General features: G+C 42.2%; 1 protein-coding gene across 1 annotated transcript in view; it reads left to right on the forward strand.

The window, feature by feature from the left end:
- Positions 1–19,661, forward strand: part of LOC136874865 (15-hydroxyprostaglandin dehydrogenase [NAD(+)]) — a 91,569-nt gene extending 71,908 nt beyond the window's left edge. The window contains exons 5-6 of the mRNA XM_067148553.2: positions 1,507–1,661; positions 19,512–19,661. Of these exons, the coding sequence (XP_067004654.1) occupies positions 1,507–1,661; positions 19,512–19,656 (300 nt within the window). The 3' untranslated portion in view covers positions 19,657–19,661. The remainder of the gene's footprint in view (positions 1–1,506; positions 1,662–19,511) is intronic.
- Positions 19,662–22,634: the final 2,973 nt, after the last annotated feature.

The following is a 22,634-nucleotide window of genomic DNA, read 5'->3' on the forward strand; positions in this document are numbered from 1 at the left end:
AGACTTGGTTAGGCCTAGAGAAGAAAAGAGGTTCCATGTAAAAATAATCCAGATGATAAGAGGTACGTACAATAAATGCACATGTAATGTTCGAACCAAAGTAGGGGAGGTAGAAGAATTCGAAGTAAGAACAGGACTGAAATAAGGGAGTGTGATATCACCACACCCATTCATTATCATTGTGGGTGACATACTCAAAGAAATCAAACAGACAAATGGAGCATAACTATTAAAATAATTATTTGCTTCTGGCATTCTGCTGTTGGATGAAATTGAAGTGGAAGTTGAAGAACAGGCAAACATATGGAATGAAGTTATTAAAAAATGGGAAATAAAATTTAACAAGAAAAAGAATAAAACTGTCGTTCTTATACCTGGAACAAGGAATGGAAGAGGGGGAACCACTAGAGGTAGGAAGAGTATTCCAGTACCTTGGAAGTGTGATATCGGAAGACAGAAGGATGAAACAGGAGATAAGGGGAAGAATGCAGTCAGCTGGAAAGTTTTACCAGAGTCTAAGAGAACTGTTATGAAGTAAGAAAGTGCCAATACGATACAAACAAAGCATTTACAAGAACTGCTTTCTACCAATTTTGACGTATAGAACTAAAACTTGGTAAACGACCAAAGTAGATGAGGGTAAAATCCAGGCAAGTGAGACGAAATGCGTAAGTAGTATGCTGGTAGAGACAAGACAAGACTAAATAAGAAATACAGTAATTAAAGTATTTTAAGATGCGGTATTATGATAAGAAGACAGAGTAACCCTACTGTATTATATTCGTATATCCTACCCGGAATGCTCCCGTTTCTCGAAGTTGTCGGTCAAGGGAATTTACTGGACTATCCTTGTAATCGTTGTAGAAAGAAATCAAACAGAGCAATGGAGCAGAACTATTAAAATAATTATTTGCTTCTGGCATTCCGCTGTTGAATGAAATTGAAGAGGAAGTTCAAGATCAGACAAACTTATGTAATGAAGTTATTAAAGAATGGGAAATAAAATTAATAATTAATTAATTAATAATATAATAATACAATTAATAATATTAATAAAATGCTATCTGGTGAACACAGCAGTGTGGTTGCCCAGCGAAGTAATTACAATGCACCACGTGGAAGATCTGTAGATCATAGGAAAATGCGCAGTACCGTGTGATCTATTGTATTAATTCGTTTAGGATCTTACTATCGTCCTAATTTTTTGGGCAACTATTGTTGAACATCCTCTATACATATAAAGTAATCGGCTAAATTCTCTAGAACTATGTAATTTTCATGTAACTGTTTTTAAGGTGCGAAGAGGAACGCCAACTGTCGCAGCTTGTTTCATGTGGCCAGTCATGAGATTTGTTTTGTCTGTGCAGATATGTTAAAGAATTTGTTGTATGTTCGAATGTATTGTGACTGACGAGTGTCATTAATAGTTCGAAATGTAGAACTACTACGTTAATTTAAGATGGTACTTCTAGAATTTAAATAATTAAGTTAAATAACATGTTTTAGGATTCCTATCACTCTCAGCGGACTGGTATACGAGTGGTGGGATTGTGCCCCGGTGTAACACAGACGAATCTGGTAAATTATGCCGCCGACAAGCAGCTTACCCCAGAGTTCGGCAAGGCTACTCTCGATGCTCTGTCTCAGTTGCCGAGTCAGAGGTAAGATCCCACATTCCAAAGTTAAGAGCATTTCAAACTAACATCTTTTACTCGACTGTACGTCTACATTACTGTAATTCATGTTTTATAAATGATGTCGTTGTCTGAGTCGTCAGTCCACAGACTGGTTTGATACAGCCTCCACGCCACCCTATTCTGTGCTAACCTTTTCATTTCTACATAACTGCTGTATCCTACATCTGCTCTAATCTGCTTGTCATATTCATACCTTGGTCTACCCCTACCGTTCTTACCCCCTACATTTCCTTCAAAAAACATGTGGCAAGGCCTGGGTGTCTTACTGTAAGATGTGTCCTATCATTATGTCTCTTCTTCTCGTCAAATTTAGCCACAACGATCTCCTCTCACCAATTCTATTCAGTGTTTCTTCATTCGTGATTCGATCGATCCACCTCACCTTCAACATTATTCTGTAACACCACATTTCAAAATCTTCTATTCTCTTTCTTTCTGAGCTAGTTATCGTCCATGTTTCACTTCCATACAATGCCACGCTCCAGATGAAAGTCTTTAAAAACAAATTTGTCACTAATGCTCAAAGTGGTTGTGAGCCTTTGTGGAGAATATATTTAATATTCCACTGCCGTACGTACGAGTCGTACGGGTAAATCGCTAAGCGATATGTTCCACAGCCGATGAACCATCGCAAGACCACCAGGTTGCAATGGTGCGCTGAATGATGCGTCTGGGATGAGGAAGGGCAGAATATTGCGTTTCCTAATGTTCAGGTAAACATGATGAACGCATCCTTGTCAGACGACCGGATGAACAGCACTATCAGGATTGTACTCTCACAAGATACAACACTCCAATGCAAGGCATTATGATCCAGAGTGCTATCAGGCACAGCAGCAAATCATGTCTAGTGGGTATCGAGCCCACTATTATAGGCACCCATTATGACAGTGACATTCCGCGACCTGTAGTGTTTCTATTTTCTCAGATCAAACCCAAGACCATATTTTTAGGAAAAGAATATCAAACCCCCGTAATAACGATATTCGCTTATGGCTCGGGGACTGGGTCTTTGTACCTCTCCCGACACTCTTCTCTTCAAATGCACACAAAACACCAGACTACCATCCACCATAGAAACACACAATAGTAATTACATGCCTCCATATAGGCTTGGCGTCAGGAATGGCATCCGACCGTAAAACAGAAGAAAATCCACACATGGATGGCACAGTTTGCAACCCACAGCTGTGGGAAAAGCGGTGGAAAAAGATTATCTACTTCCGCTTTCATTGTTCATCTGCTACAGAATGATTTCTTTTATGTGCTGACACAGACCTATCAGGAGATCCATTTGAAGCCATGTTTAGGGCTATAAAATGGAAGAGAGAGAGAGCAATGGCATGACTGATTCCCGGGCTGCTCAGGATTCTGTAAAGAGAATTCTGAGATCCGGGATTTTTATGTTCACCGATGGTACTAGCAAAATTCACAAGCAAAATTCACAACTTTCTGCCTCAATATCTTCTTCCAGACTTGACTAAACAGAATCAATGGTATTTGATTTGTTGGAAGTTGTTCGTGAGCCCCCTGAATCATAGAGCATGCCACTTTGGTAACAGCTTTGCAGGCATTAGTGTGTGTGGTTATTTGGTGCATGTAATCCAAGAAGAAATTTAATGCAGTACGTGTTTGAATAGTGTTTACACCTCAGTTAATCCATCCCTATTGATGAACTTGATCAGTCTCTCGGACACGCCTGTGATATCTCCAGTCGCTATTTTCTGGCCTAATTATGGGGCTATATGAATTTGTTGAGGTTGGTCTACCGTACTGCAAGAACTCTTCGAGTAATTTAAAGTGTGTTAGGAACAATAATCACCAGGAACTTGCGTCATAAACTGTGGTGGCCAAAACTATGGAATCCTCCCTTAATAACGCAGGGAAGTATAATACAGACGAAGTTTCCAAGTTTTGTTTCCGTCGAAGTCTCATTTTCGAGAAGTGCTGAGGATATAAATCTCTAGAGCACTACTTTATAAGTAAAACTGTTTCCTTTTCCTACTTTATTTTCAGAGTTTCAACTTCGCTTATGTGCTTATTTACCTGTACTCCGCGATAACTAGGGCCATTTGGTGCTGTCATCTAGCGGCGGATTCTTCGCAAGTCGTGTTACACGTTTGAGTATGGAATGAGCAGGTAGTATGAGCAGCCATCGGGTGCGTATCGAGCAGGCAGTGCATTTATCACGTGTAGTTCTTGGTGTGTTTTGAGGTGATTGATTTTTTTTGGTTCTAGATAGTTTTTATGTGTGTTATTATAACTGATGGATTCTGGATTGTGAGTATGAGTTCGTCGCAAAGCTGCCGGTGTTTGTATAGTTTAGTTTGACTATTTGTTGGAGTCATTTCACGGCTTTAGTGCTCAAACCTATCACCTGTGGGTGTATTAATATTTTGTTGTTACTGAATGTGTAGTTTGAAATATTCAAGGCGTAAACTCATGTGTAGTGGAGTGTGAGTGAAAATGAATACTGTAAATAATTTACAAGTTAGAGAGTTCTTCCAGCTTCCTGATGAGGAGAAACCGTAAAGACACTCGGAAGACCATTACCGGACTTAAACTTTGTGCAAAATATTAATACTGGAAATTGAAAGTTTAGGAGGGTATTTAAAAGGGATATTTATACAAATAGTGATTGATTATGTGGTTGAGAAGTTAAAAATGTCTTATCCTGCTTCCCGCGCTTGTTTGGTGAGGAAAACGCATGGACCAAAGTAGGAGTTACGGACATAAACCACTTAAGTACCAAAATAAAGAAACATGAATCTTCAGCAGTTCACATTTAAAAATTGTTTAAGACTGACACTTTTTGGAATTGTAAACGTAGCTGCACAACTTGATAGTGCGTATAGAACGAAAATTGCGGTGTATAACGAAGATGTTATGCCTTTGCTGGAATGATCTAGTTTCTACAGTGCACTATGTCTTCTGGTACGGGCTAGAGCAGTTTTGTTACTTTCATTGATCTGTCTCTGTCTTATACTTGGCTTTGACAATATGAAAGTGACTGAGGTATGAGCGATGCTGGTAATGCCATTCCTTCTGCAGTCAGTCCCTACTACGAATGGTGTAAAAATGTTGCTCATAGGGTTGCTTGGTGCATGCATTTCAGCGGGCTTGGCAGACTGATATGTAATAGCAACTTCTGGCTTGGTTAGGAAAGCAATGGGAAACTACCTCTCCTCATTTCCCTAGTACGCCTCTTCAGTGATGCCTAGACCATATGTGACAGCTGATGGCAGAGCTGTTAAAGATCCAACCAGCCTGAGGGCTGAAGACTAAACATACAACGAAGAAGTTGGGCATAACAGGTATGTGTTAAATACTGGGCTGGTAAGTACTGCGCTCCTGTGTGAGAAAACAGCGTACATTCGAGCAAGATTGACGTACAGCTCAATGAAACCATGAGAGTTGTTACTGGTACAGTGAGGTCCACTCCTACTCATTGGCTGCCTGTTTTAGCAAACATTGCTCCTCCAGATCTGAGGAGAAAAGCAGCAAAAGTACAGTTGCTCAAGAAGACCTTTGCACACAGGAACTCACTTTTGTTCAATGCCTTACGAGATCCACCTGTGATGAGGTTAAAATCCAGGAATCCACTCTGGACTGATCTACACTCCTATGAAAAATTCAGTGTTACAGCAGAATGGAGACAGCGATGGGAACAATGTCCACCCACCAACGCCTTTCTGATTAAAGACCCAACGAAGAAAGTGCCAGGTTTCGATCTTCCTCGACATGAGTGGTCAAAACTCAACCGTTTCAGAACAGGCCACGGCAGGTGCCGATATATGATGAAAAAGTGGGGATATTGTGAAAGTGCTGCGTGTGAGTGTGGTGCTGAGAAGCAGACATTGCTTCATGTTGTTGAGAGCTGTCCACTGTCAGCATTTAAGGACGGTTTACGGACTCTGCATGAATTGACACCAAGTGCAGTGGACTGGTTGTCGAAGTTGGACATTCTAGTTTAACTACCTCTATATTTTAATTTGTATGTTAATTGTATATTTTTACAGATTATGCTTGTAAATGCCATACGATAATAATAATAATAATAATAATAATAATAATAATAATAATAATAATAAACTGTAATCGTTTCTGCAGTTCTTTTGAACTGGCCTTATGGGGACACGATGAAAAAGAATCATCATCAAACCCAGGTATTTTCACAGGACTAATTAATTTTAGCGCTGATTGGATGCCGTGCTAAAAGGTCATTTGGAAAAGGCAACTGTTTTCAAAGGAACATACAAAACAATTCAAAATGAACTTTTGAAAATTATGTTGGAGGTATGCCAAGAAGAAATATCAAAACAAATAATGGAATCAGAATTTTCAGCTATTATAGCAGATGAAACCAGTGACATTTCGAATAGGGAGGGGGGGGGGGTCAATACCCGGACAGCTCCTATTTCCGGACACTCGTAACGTCTATGTGGTTTACACTTGAAATAAACGTCAGATGTGTTTTCTAAACAGTTTACTAGATGACAGCACCCTCTTGCAGTAGAGTGAAACAGTAGTGAATATCAGGACTCGCGCGGTTCTTGCTCCAGACAATATCAAAAGACTTTTCCTTGACTGTATATTTATTCTAATCTTTCATTTCACTTACATTGAGAAAATGTACAGCCTGGGAGTAATAGAATCTGTAGTATTGAAGATGAAAGGTTTAACCAGGCATGTGTGATCATGGTGCGAAATTTCAATGATGGACAGACGCTCCTATTTATGGAAGCTCGATTGTTCCCAATTCCAGACACCAATACATACCCACGATATATTCAAAGCTGGTTATTGTACAGGTTAAAAAGACCACCGATATTTATAAAGACATCATTATTAAATACACTGACTGACAGAGCAAATGCAACACCAAGGAGGAGTGGTTCGAAAGGGATGAAAGTTGGGGAAAAAACACAGACGGCACGGACGAATAATTGATGTTTATTTCAAACCGATATGCAGGTTACACAATGCGCACGGCATCGACTCAGTACGATGTAGGACCACCGCGAGCGGCGATGCACGCAGAAACACGTCGAGGTACAGAGTCAATAAGAGTGCGGATGGTGTCCTGAGGGATGGTTCTCCATTCTCTGTCAACCATTTGCCACAGTTGGTCGTCCGTACGAGGCTGGGGCAGAGTTTGCAAACGGCGTCCAATGAGATCCCACACGTGTTCGATTGGTGAGAGATCCGGAGAGTACGCTGGCCACGGAAGCGTCTGTACACCTCGTAGAGCCTGTTGGGAGATGCGAGCAGTGTGTGGGCGGGCATTATCCTGCTGAAACAGAGCATTGGGCAGCCCCTGAAGGTACGGGAGTGCCACCGGCCGCAGCACATGCTGCACGTAGCGGTGGGCATTTAACGTGCCTTGAATACGCACTAGAGGTGACGTGGAATCATACGCAATAGCGCCCCAAACCATGATGCCGCGTTGTCTAGCGGTAGGGGGCTCCACAGTTACGGCCGGATTTGACCTTTCTCCACGCCGACACCACACGCGTCTGCGGTGACTATCACTGACAGAACAGAAGCGTGACTCATCGGAGAACACGACGTTCCGCCATTCCCTCATCCAAGTCGCTGTAGCCCGGCACCATGCCAGGCGTGCACGTCTATGCTGTGGAGTCAATGGTAGTCTTCTGAGCGGACGCCGGGAGTGCAGGCCTCCTTCAACCAATCGACGGGAAATTGTTCTGGTCGATATTGGAACAGCCAGGGTGTCTTGCACATGCTGAAGAATGGTGGTTGACGTGGCGAGCGGGGCTGCCACCGTTTGGCGGCGGATGCGCCGATCCTCGCGTGCTGACGTCACTCGGGCTGCGCCTGGACCCCTCGCACGTGCCACATGTCCCTGCGCCAACCATCTTCGCCACAGGCGCTGCACCGTGGACACATCCCTATGGGTATCGGCTGCGATTTGACGAAGCGACCAACCTGCCCTTCTCAGCCCGATCACCATACCCCTCGTAAAGTCGTCTGTCTGCTGGAAATGCCTCCGTTGACGGCGGCCTGGCATTCTTAGCTATACACGTGTCCTGTGGCACACGACAACACGTTCTACAATGACTGTCGGCTGAGAAATCACGGTACGGAGTGGGCCATTCGCCAACGCCGTGTCCCAGTTGTCGTTCGCTACGTGCGCAGCACAGCGGCGCATTTCACATCATGAGCATACCTCAGTGACGTCAGTCTACCCTGCAATTGGCATAAAGTTCTGACCACTCCTTCTTGGTGTTGCATTTGCTCTGTCAGTCAGTGTATAATTGCTCTTTTACGTTTGAAAACTTTGGTTCTCAAACTATCACCTCAACTTAGGGGAATGCCCAAGATAAAGGGGTCTGACTTTTTCTTCACATATCAGTTCAGTGTGCTCTGGATACATTCTGAGATGAGGAAATTACACAGTAAACGCAAGATACTATCTGCGTCTGACGGGAAGTCGCGGCAGCTTGTAGGTACGGCAGGAGTAACAGATACTGTACTCATCACAAACATTAGTCGCGACAGAAAAATCAGGTCCATGTTCATTATTAATCTGTTCATTATGTGGTACTTATGTGTAACTAAGGCACAATTGTTCTACCACGTTGTAACTTCACAACAAGACCTCAATTCGCAAGAATCACCACGGACGGAACAGGTCCTGAGACCTGAGATAGGCACATGCGTAGCAGCAATGGTTACCTCTCGCACCCCTTACCCAGCAACCACACGACCTTCTCTCACTTGCTTCTTATTCGAATACTAGATGGAATGAGGAAGATACAGTTACGGAGAAAACGCACCCTCAAAAGCTATTTCTCTAAGCCCATTGTGTATTGCGTTCATGACGACTGAACCCTTACCAGGCAATTTAGCACTATTAACGGGACAGACTTGATATGATCCTCAGGGCTCACCAGCTTCCGTTATAAAGGGGTGTCCAAAAGCGAAGGGAAATGAGGCTCTACCTTAACCCCGTCCTGAAAAATTAAAAAAATGATAAGGACAATACATATTTTTGAGCTTTTGTGGTATTGACTATTTCAGTGACGTTTCTGCACGAATGGGATCATGTATTCAGTGCGGTCTGTACCATATATGGCTTCACGAAGTAAGTGGTAGAACAGCATGAAAGCGTGATTTTGTGTGTGGCAAATGTGTTGTAAAAGAATATGAAATAAAAATAGTAATGTACCGTGCATGTGTTAAGCTGAATAGGGGGAACGAAACCTTCGTAACTGGCAAAAATATGATGTCCGACAAATGGTACACTATGTTTCAGTGATGTCCGGATTTAATAGCATCTGTTCCTATTATCGGATATTTTCAATCATTTTTTAAAATATTGATTTCATGTAAGTATGTAATATTATCTAAATATTAATAGTCCCACTAGTATAATTAAGGTATATAATATTAAACTGTATATATTTCAGTGGTAAAAATATCCACTGCTATGTGCTATATCAAAAAACATCTGAGTCGTCCGGATATAGGGCCCCCAAATGGCTGTTGTGTACCGTTACATAGTAAGAGGCAAACCAACAAAAAAAAGTTCTGGAGTTTCCTGTCTCTTTCACAGCATGACGCACAAACGTTAGTTGCGTGTTTATTGGAAGAATTTAAGAAGCACAGACTAAATGAACCTTCGCAAAATTTAATTGCACGAACACATGACGGGGCATCCGTTATGGCTGGTTCCTCTGGTGGGGTACAAGCCATTGTAAAAAAAAATTATCCCAACGCAGAATATGTGCATTGCTATGCCCATCAAGTTAATCTTGTAATGAACAAGGCGGCATCAATCAACCGCAATATGAAAATATTTTTTTCAAGCTTTCACGGAATTTGTTCATTCTTCTCCAACAGCCCACAGTGGACTGCGATACTTGATGAGGAAACGTTTGCCACGGGCTTTTCCTACTAGGTGGAATTTTCAATCACGATGCATAAACACAGTTTATGACTGCAAGGAAGACATTATTGACTGTATGAGCCAGATATTGGAAGGTGACTCTGTAATGAGTGAAACTACAATTTATCAGGCTCTTGCCATAAAAAAGTTCTTTCCAGTTGTAGTTTCAATTATTGGATGAAATTCTTCTGTAAAGTTATGCCACTAGTCGAAGTTCTCTTCAGTCAGCTACAGCAAGGAGACACTGATGCGGGTTCTGCACATAAGGCCGTTTCAACATTTGAAGTAAATATCGCCAAGATTCGGAAAGAAATTGATCCGACGAGTGGTAACGAACCTACCGTTTGCTTATTGAAGAAAAAGAAATTGGACGAGATTGAATGGAAAAGATAAGCAAAGGAAGTGTGCGATGTGATCATTTCCAAGGGTAAAGATCGTTTTAGCTTCTCAGGAAATCTTGTATCTTTATCATTGTTTCTTCCTGAGAGGTTCCCCTTGTACTGTTCTAAGTTCCTTGAAGGTATCTTACAGACGGTGTGTTTAGTGTATACGTTTTTGGACAAATTGAAACTACGCCAAGAACTATCTTTCATCTATTTAGCACAAGAATTCAGATCATTGTCGGGTGCTGTTAGTCTAGCAGAGTTTATAATAACCAACAACCTAGAAAGGACGATCGCTGAGTGCTTGAAACTGTTGAAGTTAATTCTTAAAATCCCTATGACGTCTGTCGAAGCAGAAAGTCATGTTTCTACATTGAAGAGAATAAAAACATTCTTAAGGAACTCTATGACCCAGGAAAGATTGTCGGCCTTGGCAATGCTTTCTATAGAAGGAGATCTGGTGATGGAAATCGCAGACATTAATCAACGGGTGACTGACAAGTTTGCATCAATGAAAAACAGGAGGACAAATCTTCAATTCAAGTGAGATAAGAATAACTGTAGTTGTATTGTATAATTAGCCTGTTATTTTCTGTGTTTTAATTGCAGATATATTTCACTTTTAATAGGAATGCAGTTCATTACTTAAGGATACTAGGGTTTCTTGTTATTTCTGTAAGCTTCTCATTTAAAAATGCAACATTGAAAATTTTGGTGCAACATCCAGCTTGAGATACCACCAGCCACCACCATCACCACCACCAGATAAAATTAACGCAATAAACGCTGTTTGTAGCTGGATATACCCTCATCTTCAATATTGTAGTAATATCTGACGGACACTTAGGTACGAACTCATCCTGTTTCATGGTCTTTTGTCAATGCTCGCGCTCCTTTCTTTCGGTACCTTCAACTACTATTACTACCACTACTACTAAATCGTTTTCTTTTCTCCCCTGAAGGGGAAGGCGTCCTTCTTAGACGGTGACGCCGTCTCTCAGGCCACGAGATTTGAAAACGTGAGGGAGTTGGCTGCCGTGGCCTTCACTAGGAACTGTTCCGGCATTCGCCTTAGTGCAAGGCAATGGAAGATCATTCACAGGACAGCCGACGGTAGGGACCAGCCCTTCTCTGTCTCCCGAATGCAGAGGTGTAGAACCGTGGTAGAGCCGTGGACAACCGTCCTCTGCTCGATTGGTCGATCGGAGTGCAGAGCTGTCAGATCACGGACCAACCGTGACCACCTGTAGGCCGAAACCTATTGTGCAATTGCCGACTCCCTTCAGTGACACTTATTTTGAAACTGTTGAAACTACAATCGACATACATCTAAGAATACAATTGCCAATCGACCTCGCTAGGATTCGTTCCCACAGCCTTGAGCCTAGTCCACTATTCTACACAGCCGATCGTTTTTGTTTTGATGTGTACTGTACGAAGTGCAAGGCAAATACTGCATGTACACCCTGTTTTATAGCATATCATTTTCCAACGTCAGATACAGACTATAGGCACCGTGCGCTTCGCTCTAGCGGCCGGGCGGAGAACAACACGTGAGGCAGACTCCAGACTCGCAGTAGCTGTTCTGTTATGACTGAGCGTGTAGTCACTCAGATGATAATGGCAGAGAAAAGGAGATCAAGTAAACGCAATTGTTGTGTTGTCAGATGTTCCAATACTTACGCAAATACGGGAAGTGAAGTACAAATATATTGTTTTCCAAAACTAGCGATAGATGTGGACCGAAGGAGGCGATTGATAATACAAGGACTTAACCGAACGAAGTAAGTAGGCCTACACATATGTACTGCACATGTTTGCAATAAGTTCAGTTGATCCGATTTAATTTAATTTTAGCACTGATGGATCACTTTGGCAACCTACGACTTACTCAAGAATATGTAGTGCACATTTCATCGGAAACAAAATATCTGGACACCCACTAAGTCCAGCCTATGTTCCGACAATATTTCCGGATGAATCAAAGAAGAGGAATGTGTCGCCGGGATCCAGCTTACAGCGCTTTCACCGACAACTCAAGCGATTAAAAATCAAACGGAAAATTTTCAAGTACAGTTTGCCCAAGTAACATAACCAAGGATGCATCCGTGCGAACAGATGCATCTGAATTTCATAGTTCAGACTTCATGTTTTCATGTTCAATAAATGAAAACTACGTAAATACACAAGCATGTATTCCACTTAATTTCGAACTGGAAGGGGACATTACGAAACACGATAAAATGTGTGGAACGGAAGACGATCATGCAGACATCAAGGGTCCAGGTTTCCAAGGCTACAGTTCCATAAGGAACAATACACAAATGCGTGATTTAACAGGTGTGAACTTCAACGTCTTTGCCTTGCGTTATCAAACTGTAACGTTTCGAAATTATGTAAAGAAACCAGATTATTCATTTTCCTAATGAAAATGAAAATCGGACTGTCCTATTCTGCTTTGAGAGTGTTCACAGGACAACAATTTCAAGTATTTTTACGACCGTGCTTATGCAACTGGCACTGCGTACGAAACATTTAATATTCTGGTCTAGTAAGGAAAGTTCAAGAAACAATTTCTCCAGCATTTAAAAGAAATTACGGTAATTGTCGAGTCATTATTGACTGCACGGAATTTAGGGTTGAACAGCCTCCACAGGTAGACCAAAATATTGTATTTCTAGTCTCAATACAAGGGTTGCTACACTGCAAAAGTTTTAATTGCAATCACGCCTAATGGTATGATCGCTTTAAATCTAAATGTTACGGTGGAAGAGCTAGCGACTGATTCATAACAACCGTCAGTGTTTTACTTTCCTTTAACCTGGAGGTGAGGTCATAGCTGATAAAGGAGTTAGGCATCAGAACTAACTTATCTGGCCGCGGTATCACAATCGTGACACCACCGTTCTTACATGACGGGAGATTAACAGCTGAGGAAGTTGAGAGTATTTACAATATTGCGAGTGTTAGAATTCGCGTAGAAAGGTGTATTCAAAGAATCAAAATATACAATATATTACAGAAATTTCCAAGAGAACTTTTTCCACACGTGGATGACATCGTCTATGTGTTGCGTGTTAACGAATTTGCAACCGCATCGAATAACACGAACAACAAATGAACTTCCATAGCATTCTATTGCTTCACTTTCCATTTCACTTCCGTAAGAATGTTCAAAGCAGCTCCTCCAATTGGAGATTCATTTACGAATGCGAGAGCTAAAGTATCAAAGTTATGTCGCCTAGTTTTAATCCGATTTGCTTTCGTGCTAGCAGATATTCTTATCTGCTTTTCTTAAAACCATCGAGGGCTTCCTGATTGAGATAGAGTGTCCAGGGAGATTTTAATTATATGATCTGTATCAACCTGCACTTTGATGGTAAAAAAACATTTCGTCACTCACAATGCGAAAGGTGTATTTGTCTGGCATGCGCACGTCGTTAGAGACTTATAAATGTAATAGCTGTGTCACAATTTCCTCACATTCTTCTCTCTCACATCATTCACTACCCTGTCTATCAATAAGGTGACTACGGCCCTGCACGATTGTTCGATTTCAGTACTTGCTTCTGCTCGATGCTTTCTACGAAGACTGCAAGGGATGTGTTTCAAAATATCCTCAGTTAATTCGAAGGGGGGTAGAAATGATCTCAAAGTCTTTTTACCGAACAGTTCTCCTACGCGTTTGCCTTTTCTATATTTTTCTGTTGACATTGTTATCGGACTCGGTTTTCCCCACTGTTGCGGACGGTTGTTTTGGAGACAAAACCAAACCAAACCCCATGGCACTACAGCCCTTGAAGGGCCTTAGCCTGCCAAGCGACCGCTGCTCAGCCCGAAGGCCTGCAGATTACGAGGTGTCGTGTGGTCAGCACGATGAATCCTCTCGGCCGTTATTCTTGGTTTTCTAGACCGGGGCCGCTATCTCACCGTCAGATAGCTCCTCAATTCCGGGTAAGAGGCAGGCACGCTACCCCTACACCACGGGGCCGGCTTTTGGAGACAACACTTTCATTATTTATGTAATACACTAACGCAGCTACACGTTTGTAAGTTCTTCTGGCGCCGGCAGGACAGGAACATTCGCTGGTAGAGACTAGAGACATTACGATTCTGGTCAACCTGAAGACAAAGTAAAAATACGTACAACTTAGCAAACATGCATCAATTAATCCTTACTAAATAAACTATGTAAATTTTTTCCTAACTACACCTTGCCTACCTCAAGTTTCACGATATAAGGCGGCAAATTGCCAGACGTTTGTCGGGTGACTTTTCCTGTGATGTATCCGAAACCATTCGAAATTAAGTCTTTAACGCCGTTCACGTGGCCACAGACAACAAGGTTTTTTTCCTTTATTGCATGATGATTCACTTAGATCCCCTAATTGAATCGCTTTAAACCCGCAACTTGGTCGAATGTTACACACGTTGTACTGAGACTCTCGCACTGCGCCTCACGTCTTGTTTCAGAACGGGCCACTATGTAGCACTAGTAGTAGTATTTCGATCAACCTGCGCGGTGCCTATAGTCTGCACCTCACTTGCTGTAGCACGTCGCAAAGGTCGTATGTGCGCTTTGACGACGGATCTAATAGAGAAAAGGCATCAGCTGGGGATCAGTAGCAGGTTTACCAAGAGTCATAACCACTCAATAAGTCTGATATCTGATAATAACTCCAAGATGGAACCAAAAGATGTAACTGGATGAGGGGAGGTGGACAGAACATTTTTCAATTTTTTCGTCTTTAATCAGGTGAAAAAAAGTTTCGCAGTTTTAAAATTTCTCCGTTATACGGAAAGACATAGAAGGATATGTTTTCAGGCCTGGAAGGTGAGAGAGTGAGTAGGCCTACAGAATCTTCAGTTGTTCGTCTCATAGTAGCCTCTTACGTCATGACTCCACCCACAGGGGAGATACAAAGTTCTGATAAATCGAAAGAGAAATAAGTGTATCAACAAAATAATTGTGAGAAAATTAAAGACATTCTAGACCTCGTAAATACACTGACTGACAGAGCAAATGCAACACCAAGAAGGAGTGGTTTGAAAGGGATGAAAGTTGGGGAAAAAACAGAGACGGCACGGACGAATAATTGATGTTTATTTCAAACCGATATGCAGGTTACACAATGCGCACGGCATCGACTCAGTACGATGTAGGACCACCGCGAGCGGCGATGCACGCAGAAACACGTCGAGGTACAGAGTCAATAAGAGTGCGGATGGTGTCCTGAGGGATGGTTATCCATTCTCTGTCAACCATTTGCCACAGTTGGTCGTCCGTACGAGGCTGGGGCAGAGTTTGCAAACGGCGTCCAATGAGATCCCACACGTGTTCGATTGGTGAGAGATCCGGAGAGTACGCTGGCAACGGAAGCATCTGTACACCTCGTAGAGCCTGTTGGGAGATGCGAGCAGTGTGTGGGCGGGCATTATCCTGCTGAAACAGAGCACTGGGCAGCCCCTGAAGGTACGGGAGTGCCACCGGCCGCAGCACATGCTGCACGTAGCGGTGGGCATTTAACGTGCCTTGAATACGCACTAGAGGTGACGTGGAATCATACGCAATAGCGCCCCAAACCATGATGCCGCGTTGTCTAGCGGTAGGGCGCTCCACAGTTACTGCCGGATTTGACCTTTCTCCACGCCGACGCCACACTCGTCTGCGGTGACTATCACTGACAGAACAGAAGCGTGACTCATCGGAGAACACGACGTTCCGCCATTCCCTCATCCAAGTCGCTGTAGCCCGGCACCATGCCAGGCGTGCACGTCTATGCTGTGGAGTCAATGGTAGTCTTCTGAGCGGACGCCGGGAGTGCAGGCCTCCTTCAACCAATCGACGGGAAATTGTTCTGGTCGATATTGGAACAGCCAGGGTGTCTTGCACATGCTGAAGAATGGCGGTTGACGTGGCGTGCGGGGCTGCCACCGCTTGGCGGCGGATGCGCCGATCCTCGCGTGCTGACGTCACTCGGGCTGCGCCTGGACCCCTCGCACGTGTCACATGTCCCTGCGCCAACCATCTTCGCCACAGGCGCTGCACCGTGGACACATCCCTATGGGTATCGGCTGCGATTTGACGAAGCGACCAACCTGCCCTTCTCAGCCCGATCACCATACCCCTCGTAAAGTCGTCTGTCTGCTGGAAATGCCTCCGTTGACGGCGACCTGGCATTCTTAGCTATACACGTGTCCTGTGGCACAAGACAACACGTTCTACAATGACTGTCGGCTGAGAAATCACGGTACGAAGTGGGCCATTCGCCAACGCCGTGTCCCATTTATCGTTCGCTACGTGCGCAGCACAGCGGCGCATTTCACATCATGAGCATACCTCAGTGACGTCAGTCTACCCTGCAATTGGCATAAAGTTCTGACCACTCCTTCTTGGTGTTGCATTTGCTCTGTCAGTCAGTATATAACACGATAATGCTAATAATAATATGTTTTATTAGTGTCAGAAGCACTCACAATGATTGAAGTTGATATGGTAATAATGCATAATACTTACATGATACATGAGCAATATAACACTGAATTGACAGTTCGTTTACACTTTTGCCGCACAGATTGCATCTGGTGTAGCACAAATCAGGTCTTCCAGAGTACATGATGTTGGACACTGACTACATTGGAGCAGGTGGGAGGACGTCTGCACTTCGCCACATTCACATAGCGGCTACTCTGTACGGAAACCCCATTTCATTAAGTTATTCTTGCATTTTGTAACACCTGACCGTAATCTATTGAACGATTTCCATGTGGTCCATTTCTCTGTGTATCCAGCGGGATGTTTTTCACAGGGTGTGAGCCATCCTTTGCACGCCAGAGATCAGTTCGGGAATGTTGTGGTTTCTCGACAAGATTCTCTGTTGTTTTGAGGAAGCTGTTCCTTGATTTTACTCGTGGGGTTTCTGGTTGATATCCATGTAAAGGATGAGCTTGAGAAGTTTGCACCTTGTACATATCACGTTTTTCCGCCACCTCTCTACGGATGTCAGGAGGTGCAATTTCAGCGAGGCAATAAATTTTGTCAAGCAGAGTGGGCTTTAAGCACCCGGTGATAATCGGACAGTATCGTAACAACAATATCTACTAATTTGGCACGACTAGATCGAAACCACACTGGGCTTGCATATTCCCCGGCAGAGTAACAGAGTGCAAGGGAAGATGTTCCTACAGTGGTAGGGTTAGCTCCCCATGTTGTGCCTGTTAACTTCCTTATAATGTTGTTTCTGGCTGCCACTTTTTGTTTGGTATTCAGGCAATGCCTCCTGTAAGTTATAGTACGATCGAGGCTGATTCCTAGATATTTTGGAGTTGTGCAGTGTTCTAGTGTAATTCCTTCCCAAGTAACATTGGGGGTTCCTGCTGCCTGTCTGTTTTTAAGGTGGAAAGCGCAAATCTGAGTTTTATTGGGATTTGGTCTCAGGTGGATCCCCCTATATGAGTCAGACAATCCTGTCAATGCCTTAGTAAGTATCTGTTCAACATTTTCAAAATAATGAGCTCTGGCAAGTATGGCACAATCATCTGCATAGATACTCTGCCTTCCCTCAGGTAATGGTTGATAGTTAGTATAAACGTTGAGCAGCGCTGGAGCAACCTCACTACCCTGGGGTAATCCGTTCCTCTGCGATCTCCATCTGTTTCTCTGTCCTTGAAATTCAACAAAGAATCTTCTAATTTCAAGGATATTCCTTATGAAGCATGTTAGTTAATAATCTTTGGTAGCATTATAAAGTTTCATAAGAAATAGTCGTGGATTTATAGTATCATTAGCCGCTGTTATATCTATAAATACAGCTCTTATAATCTCTTTCCTTTCGAAACCATCTTCTATGTGCTGTGTTAGTTTCAACACCTGAGACGTACAATTCTTTTGGTTGATATAAAGCTGATTTTATTGTATATAGAAACATTTTTGATCATTATTTTTAACATTAATAATAGCTTTCTTAATTTTTACGTAGGTAAATCAATATACGGTCCGCTCTGTGGTGTAGTGGTTAGTGTGATTAGCTGCCATCCTCATGGCCCGGGTTTGATTCCCGGCTCTGACACGAAATCTCAAAAGTGGTACGAGGGCTGGAACGGGGTCCACTCAGCCTCGGGAGGTCAACTGAGTAGAGGTGGGTTCGATTCCCACCTCAGCCATCCTGGAAGTGCTTTTCTGTGGTTTCCCCACTTCTCCTCGAGGAAAATGCCGGGATGGTACCTAACTTAAGGCCACGGCCGCTTTCTTCCCTCTTTCTTGTCTACCCCTACCAATCTTCCCATCCCCCCGCAAGGCCCCTGTTCAGCATAGCAGGTGAGGCCGCCTGGGCCAGGTACTGGTCATCCTCCCCAGTTGTATCCAGACCCAGAGTCTGAAGCTCCAGGACATTGCCCTTGAGGCTGTAGAGGTGGGATCCCTCGCTGAGTCCGAGGTTAAAAACCGACCTTGGAGGGTAAACAGAAAAAGAAGGAGGAGAAAAATATGCTTGATTTTCCAGGATCTGCTTTTGGTATCTACTCGGCTGAAGGATAATTTACTCACTGCCAACATTAATAAGGCTACTAGGCCGAATGTTCAGAAAAAGGGAATGAGACAGAATTTTCCAGTTTTGGTAAAAGTCATTTTGTACATGAGTCATGGAGGTCTCAGAGATGGCACTCGCCATATATGAAAGACAAACGATGTTCAAAACGGTAGCAGTACTAATTTCCCCACTTCAGCATCTACATGTCATGTTCTAAATTTATATCTATTTCAGCCGTGTTGTGTGAAAACACAACCTAGCAGAGGTGGTAAAGGCGTGCGCTGGAAGGTCTTGATTTGGATTCCCCGTCAGGAAGTCGAAAACTTTGGAAACTGAATTTACACTTCTGGAGAAGCACGTGGTCCTGGAGTTCACTTAGTCTACACCAAAACCGATTACCAGGCGGCCAGACCTACAAGCTAACCGTCCTATTCCAGTTAGTGCCAAGGGCCTTCGCAGCTTCCTTTGTGGATCACTGGTGCACTGTCAGCATCCGGATCCCAAGATCAAAGATTCAAACACATCAGAGGTAGTCGGAGGTTTAAAGCGCAGAAAAATTTATTTTCAACACTCCATGCCGTACGATATCGGCATGTAAAAGATCTCTGGTGTCACATTTTGTGTTCACCTGACAAAATTCATTAAAATTCAGCCACAGATCGCTCAACAGAGATACTATTTACTCTGCCATCTGGTAGATTAAAATAGAACGTCGAAATTATCGTGCAGGCAGCCTACACGGTGTCAAAACCGAATGTTTCCACACGGCAATTGAGGTCATAAAAATTATTATTATTATTATTATTATTATTATTATTATTATTATTATTATTATTATTAAGGACTTCATGGGCTGTGTGAAGACGAGTATGCTTTATTTACATAACAGCAACATTTTTGAGAATTTACTGCAGGATATGAACATAGTCTTCTTTAGCTTCGTAAGACTAGGCATAAATGCACCTTATATTTATCTCATGTTTGATTTCAGGACGGAAATCATAGGAAGGGCGGTATTGTATTTAATCCGCTACGCCGCAAGCGCATCCGTATGGATCATCGAAGATTCCGACCTCTTTGTTGCAGACATACCAGATCGAAAAAATGTCAGCAGCTTTGTTGTGTCCTTCAAGTAATATCACAATGCAGACAATATGCCTTTACAATTATTTATGTATTTTCATTGCTTGTGTAAGTTATACGTAATCATGTATATTGACGTTACGTGGATATTTTTAACTCTTTTTGAGAACAACTCATGAAATATGTTAAAGTGTACTGTATGTTTATAATATACGAAGTTGATATAAGTATTTATTACATGATGGATTGTACGAATAGGTTTTGTTCAGTGATAATGATACTTTTATTGAACTTGTAATCATCGACAGGGGCGTAACGAATGGTATACGGGCCCGCCTGCAAAAAATTAAACTTCGGACCCCCTGAAATAAAATGTAAAATCTATGAATAAAACTAAACTTCATGGCGCAACAGCCCCGCAGGTCCACGGCCTATCAAGCCAGTAGCGGCGATAAAGGGGGGTGAGGGGTCAGTCTCTCCCCACTTTGTGGAGGAAAATTACATTTTCATTCCATTTTACTCACCTAAAACAAGGAATGTTAAAAAAGCAATGATATGTAAACCCTGTTGTCTTATCCGCTCTTTCCTTTATTTATTTAATTGTTAACAAAATTATTTGCGGAAATTCGCACGAAATGTCGTTATATTCACACTCCCTTGCCCTGTCTAGTATATCTAACAAACCCGGGTACTGGTTGTTGTCTGTACATGTTTTGCCCCCGCACTTTTAATTCTCAATCGCCGCTACTGTATCAAGCGACCGCAAACCTATGAATAACTAATACAATCACAACAGGAAGAAGTAATGGAATATACTTTCAATGTATGTAAACAAAGGGATTATTCATTGTTGTAAAATGTCAAAGAAAATATTTAATGGATCTTATAACTGCATGCGAGCTTGGAGTTGATGTCGTCCTGGTCGGAACATCCAAATGTTGTCATCAACTCATCAATAACATCACAGGGAAATTAAATTAAAATTACCTATCTCCATTTAGTGAAGGGCTTACAGGACGCGTGTGCGTGGGACGATCTCTGATAAACCTTCCAAAAATAATATTAACTCATGCTCCGCACGTGTGAATGAGTCATACACTCAAATGCTATTACTTAGAAAATGCATAGATTAATATATTACATCACGCGCCCATACGATTAAGCGAAGCGCAATTCCAGTGTTTACTTGACTGAAATAATTTATTAAGATTTGACTTGGCCATAAATTGAAATTCACAAGAATTATTAATATAATTATTATTTTTTGTAAGAGTCTGCGGGGTTCCTTAAAGGCCCGGGCCCGCCTGCTTTGCAGGCCCTGCAGGCCCTAACGTTACGCCCCTGATCATGAACGTTAACAGTACTCGGCCGACTGAACGCTTTGTGCCGCTTTCACTGAAAATATTGGACTACCCACGGCGTACCGGTACTCTGTTAGAGGTAGGAATGCTTCTCCCCTTCCTCGCTAGTTCGCTGAGATCATAGCCATAACACCAGATACAATAAAAAATAAGTGATATGTTTTCCGTTGATTAAATGACTGTTTTGGTCAATACATGTAGTCTGGGCGCATTCAAGTTAAATATTATGAAAGCGATTGTAAATTACAAGAAAAACTGCTTTTGAACATGAGATATTATGGGGTTCGTTAACCTTATAATAAATCGGTATACCGATATCTTGAGGGGATAGGGAATGCCATATGCTTTAATGATAATATCTGCTGTTTGTATTGTACTTTTATTCTGAAGCCACTGAAGGTAGACACTTCAAATTTTTACATTTTATAGTGGAATATCGTGGGCATGATGTTTATAATGTTCAAAATAAGTCGGTAATAAAATTGCTAATATACAGACAAATTAAACACTTTTGTTTTAAGTATTTATAAGTATGTCGCACACATTTAAAGCTCCCAAAATTCAAACTTGGCTGAGAAACTGCACCATTGGTATCGAAAAAGTAAACTTAAGGGAAACAGACTTCAAATGTAGCACATCAATGTATCCCAGGGCCGTAGGTTGGATTCTCTGGATTTTCTTCAAATTCCTCTTGTAGTTCCTTCTTGGCACCTCTACTTTCCATTCTGTCCTGAAGAACTAATTTTTTGATGGCATTTTAAGCAGATCTTATTCTTATCAGGCCACTACGCACCCTGTTCGACACCCAGCAATCAACCCTAACATTTGCAGAACTTTGCAATTTGTGATGTTTCCCTGGTTAAAACTTGAAACATTACCATGTACAGCAAACTGAAATTTGTTGATACCCATAAACACTGTTTTGATTAGGGAGTTCCAAATGACACGATTGACATATTCGTTTGGGTTTTGTGTCCTACTGTGCAGGCGTATTTTCAGGAGATTTTTGTCGAATGATCCCTGAATATTAGCTTGGTTTCGTCCATAATGGCTGGTGACAAAGTATGGGGATGATTATATTTCTCCCCTATTACTTTACTCCTTTTATATTTGCACGAGCTGTCTACCCCTGAAGGACACAAGCCATGTATAGGATTTCTCATTGCTTCCACATTATCAGTATCTTGCCTGTCTACCAGACCACAGTATTCTGGAGAGTGTCAATGACTGAATCAGTCAATCTGTTCTTCTCCTTTAATGTTCTACCGTCACTAAGTTTATTTCCATTCATGGTTGATTTTAGTATTCTCAATCTTGTCCCCATACGTTTATGAACGTGACCAACACATTCCAATTTGGTTATATTTACATAATGTTTGGAATCCTGAACCAGTTTGAAGGCCGTCGAGTCACCATCCCCTAGGATTGTACCACTGAATAGAACGTCAAGACTACTCACAGCACGCATCATCTATATGTATAAAATAACATGTCCTGACTGACTGACTGACTCATCATCATCATCATTATAATCTATATTCAAGAAAGGCAGCAGACGGAAATGTACCAATTCTGTATCACTCTATTCTCTCATGGACTAAAAATTCTGGAAAAAATATAGAGGATAGATTACGAGAAATTGTAGAACCACTTTTAGAAGAGGAATAACA

Source organism: Anabrus simplex, chromosome 5, assembly GCF_040414725.1.
Source record: "Anabrus simplex isolate iqAnaSimp1 chromosome 5, ASM4041472v1, whole genome shotgun sequence".
NCBI classification, from domain to species: Eukaryota; Metazoa; Arthropoda; class Insecta; order Orthoptera; family Tettigoniidae; genus Anabrus; species Anabrus simplex.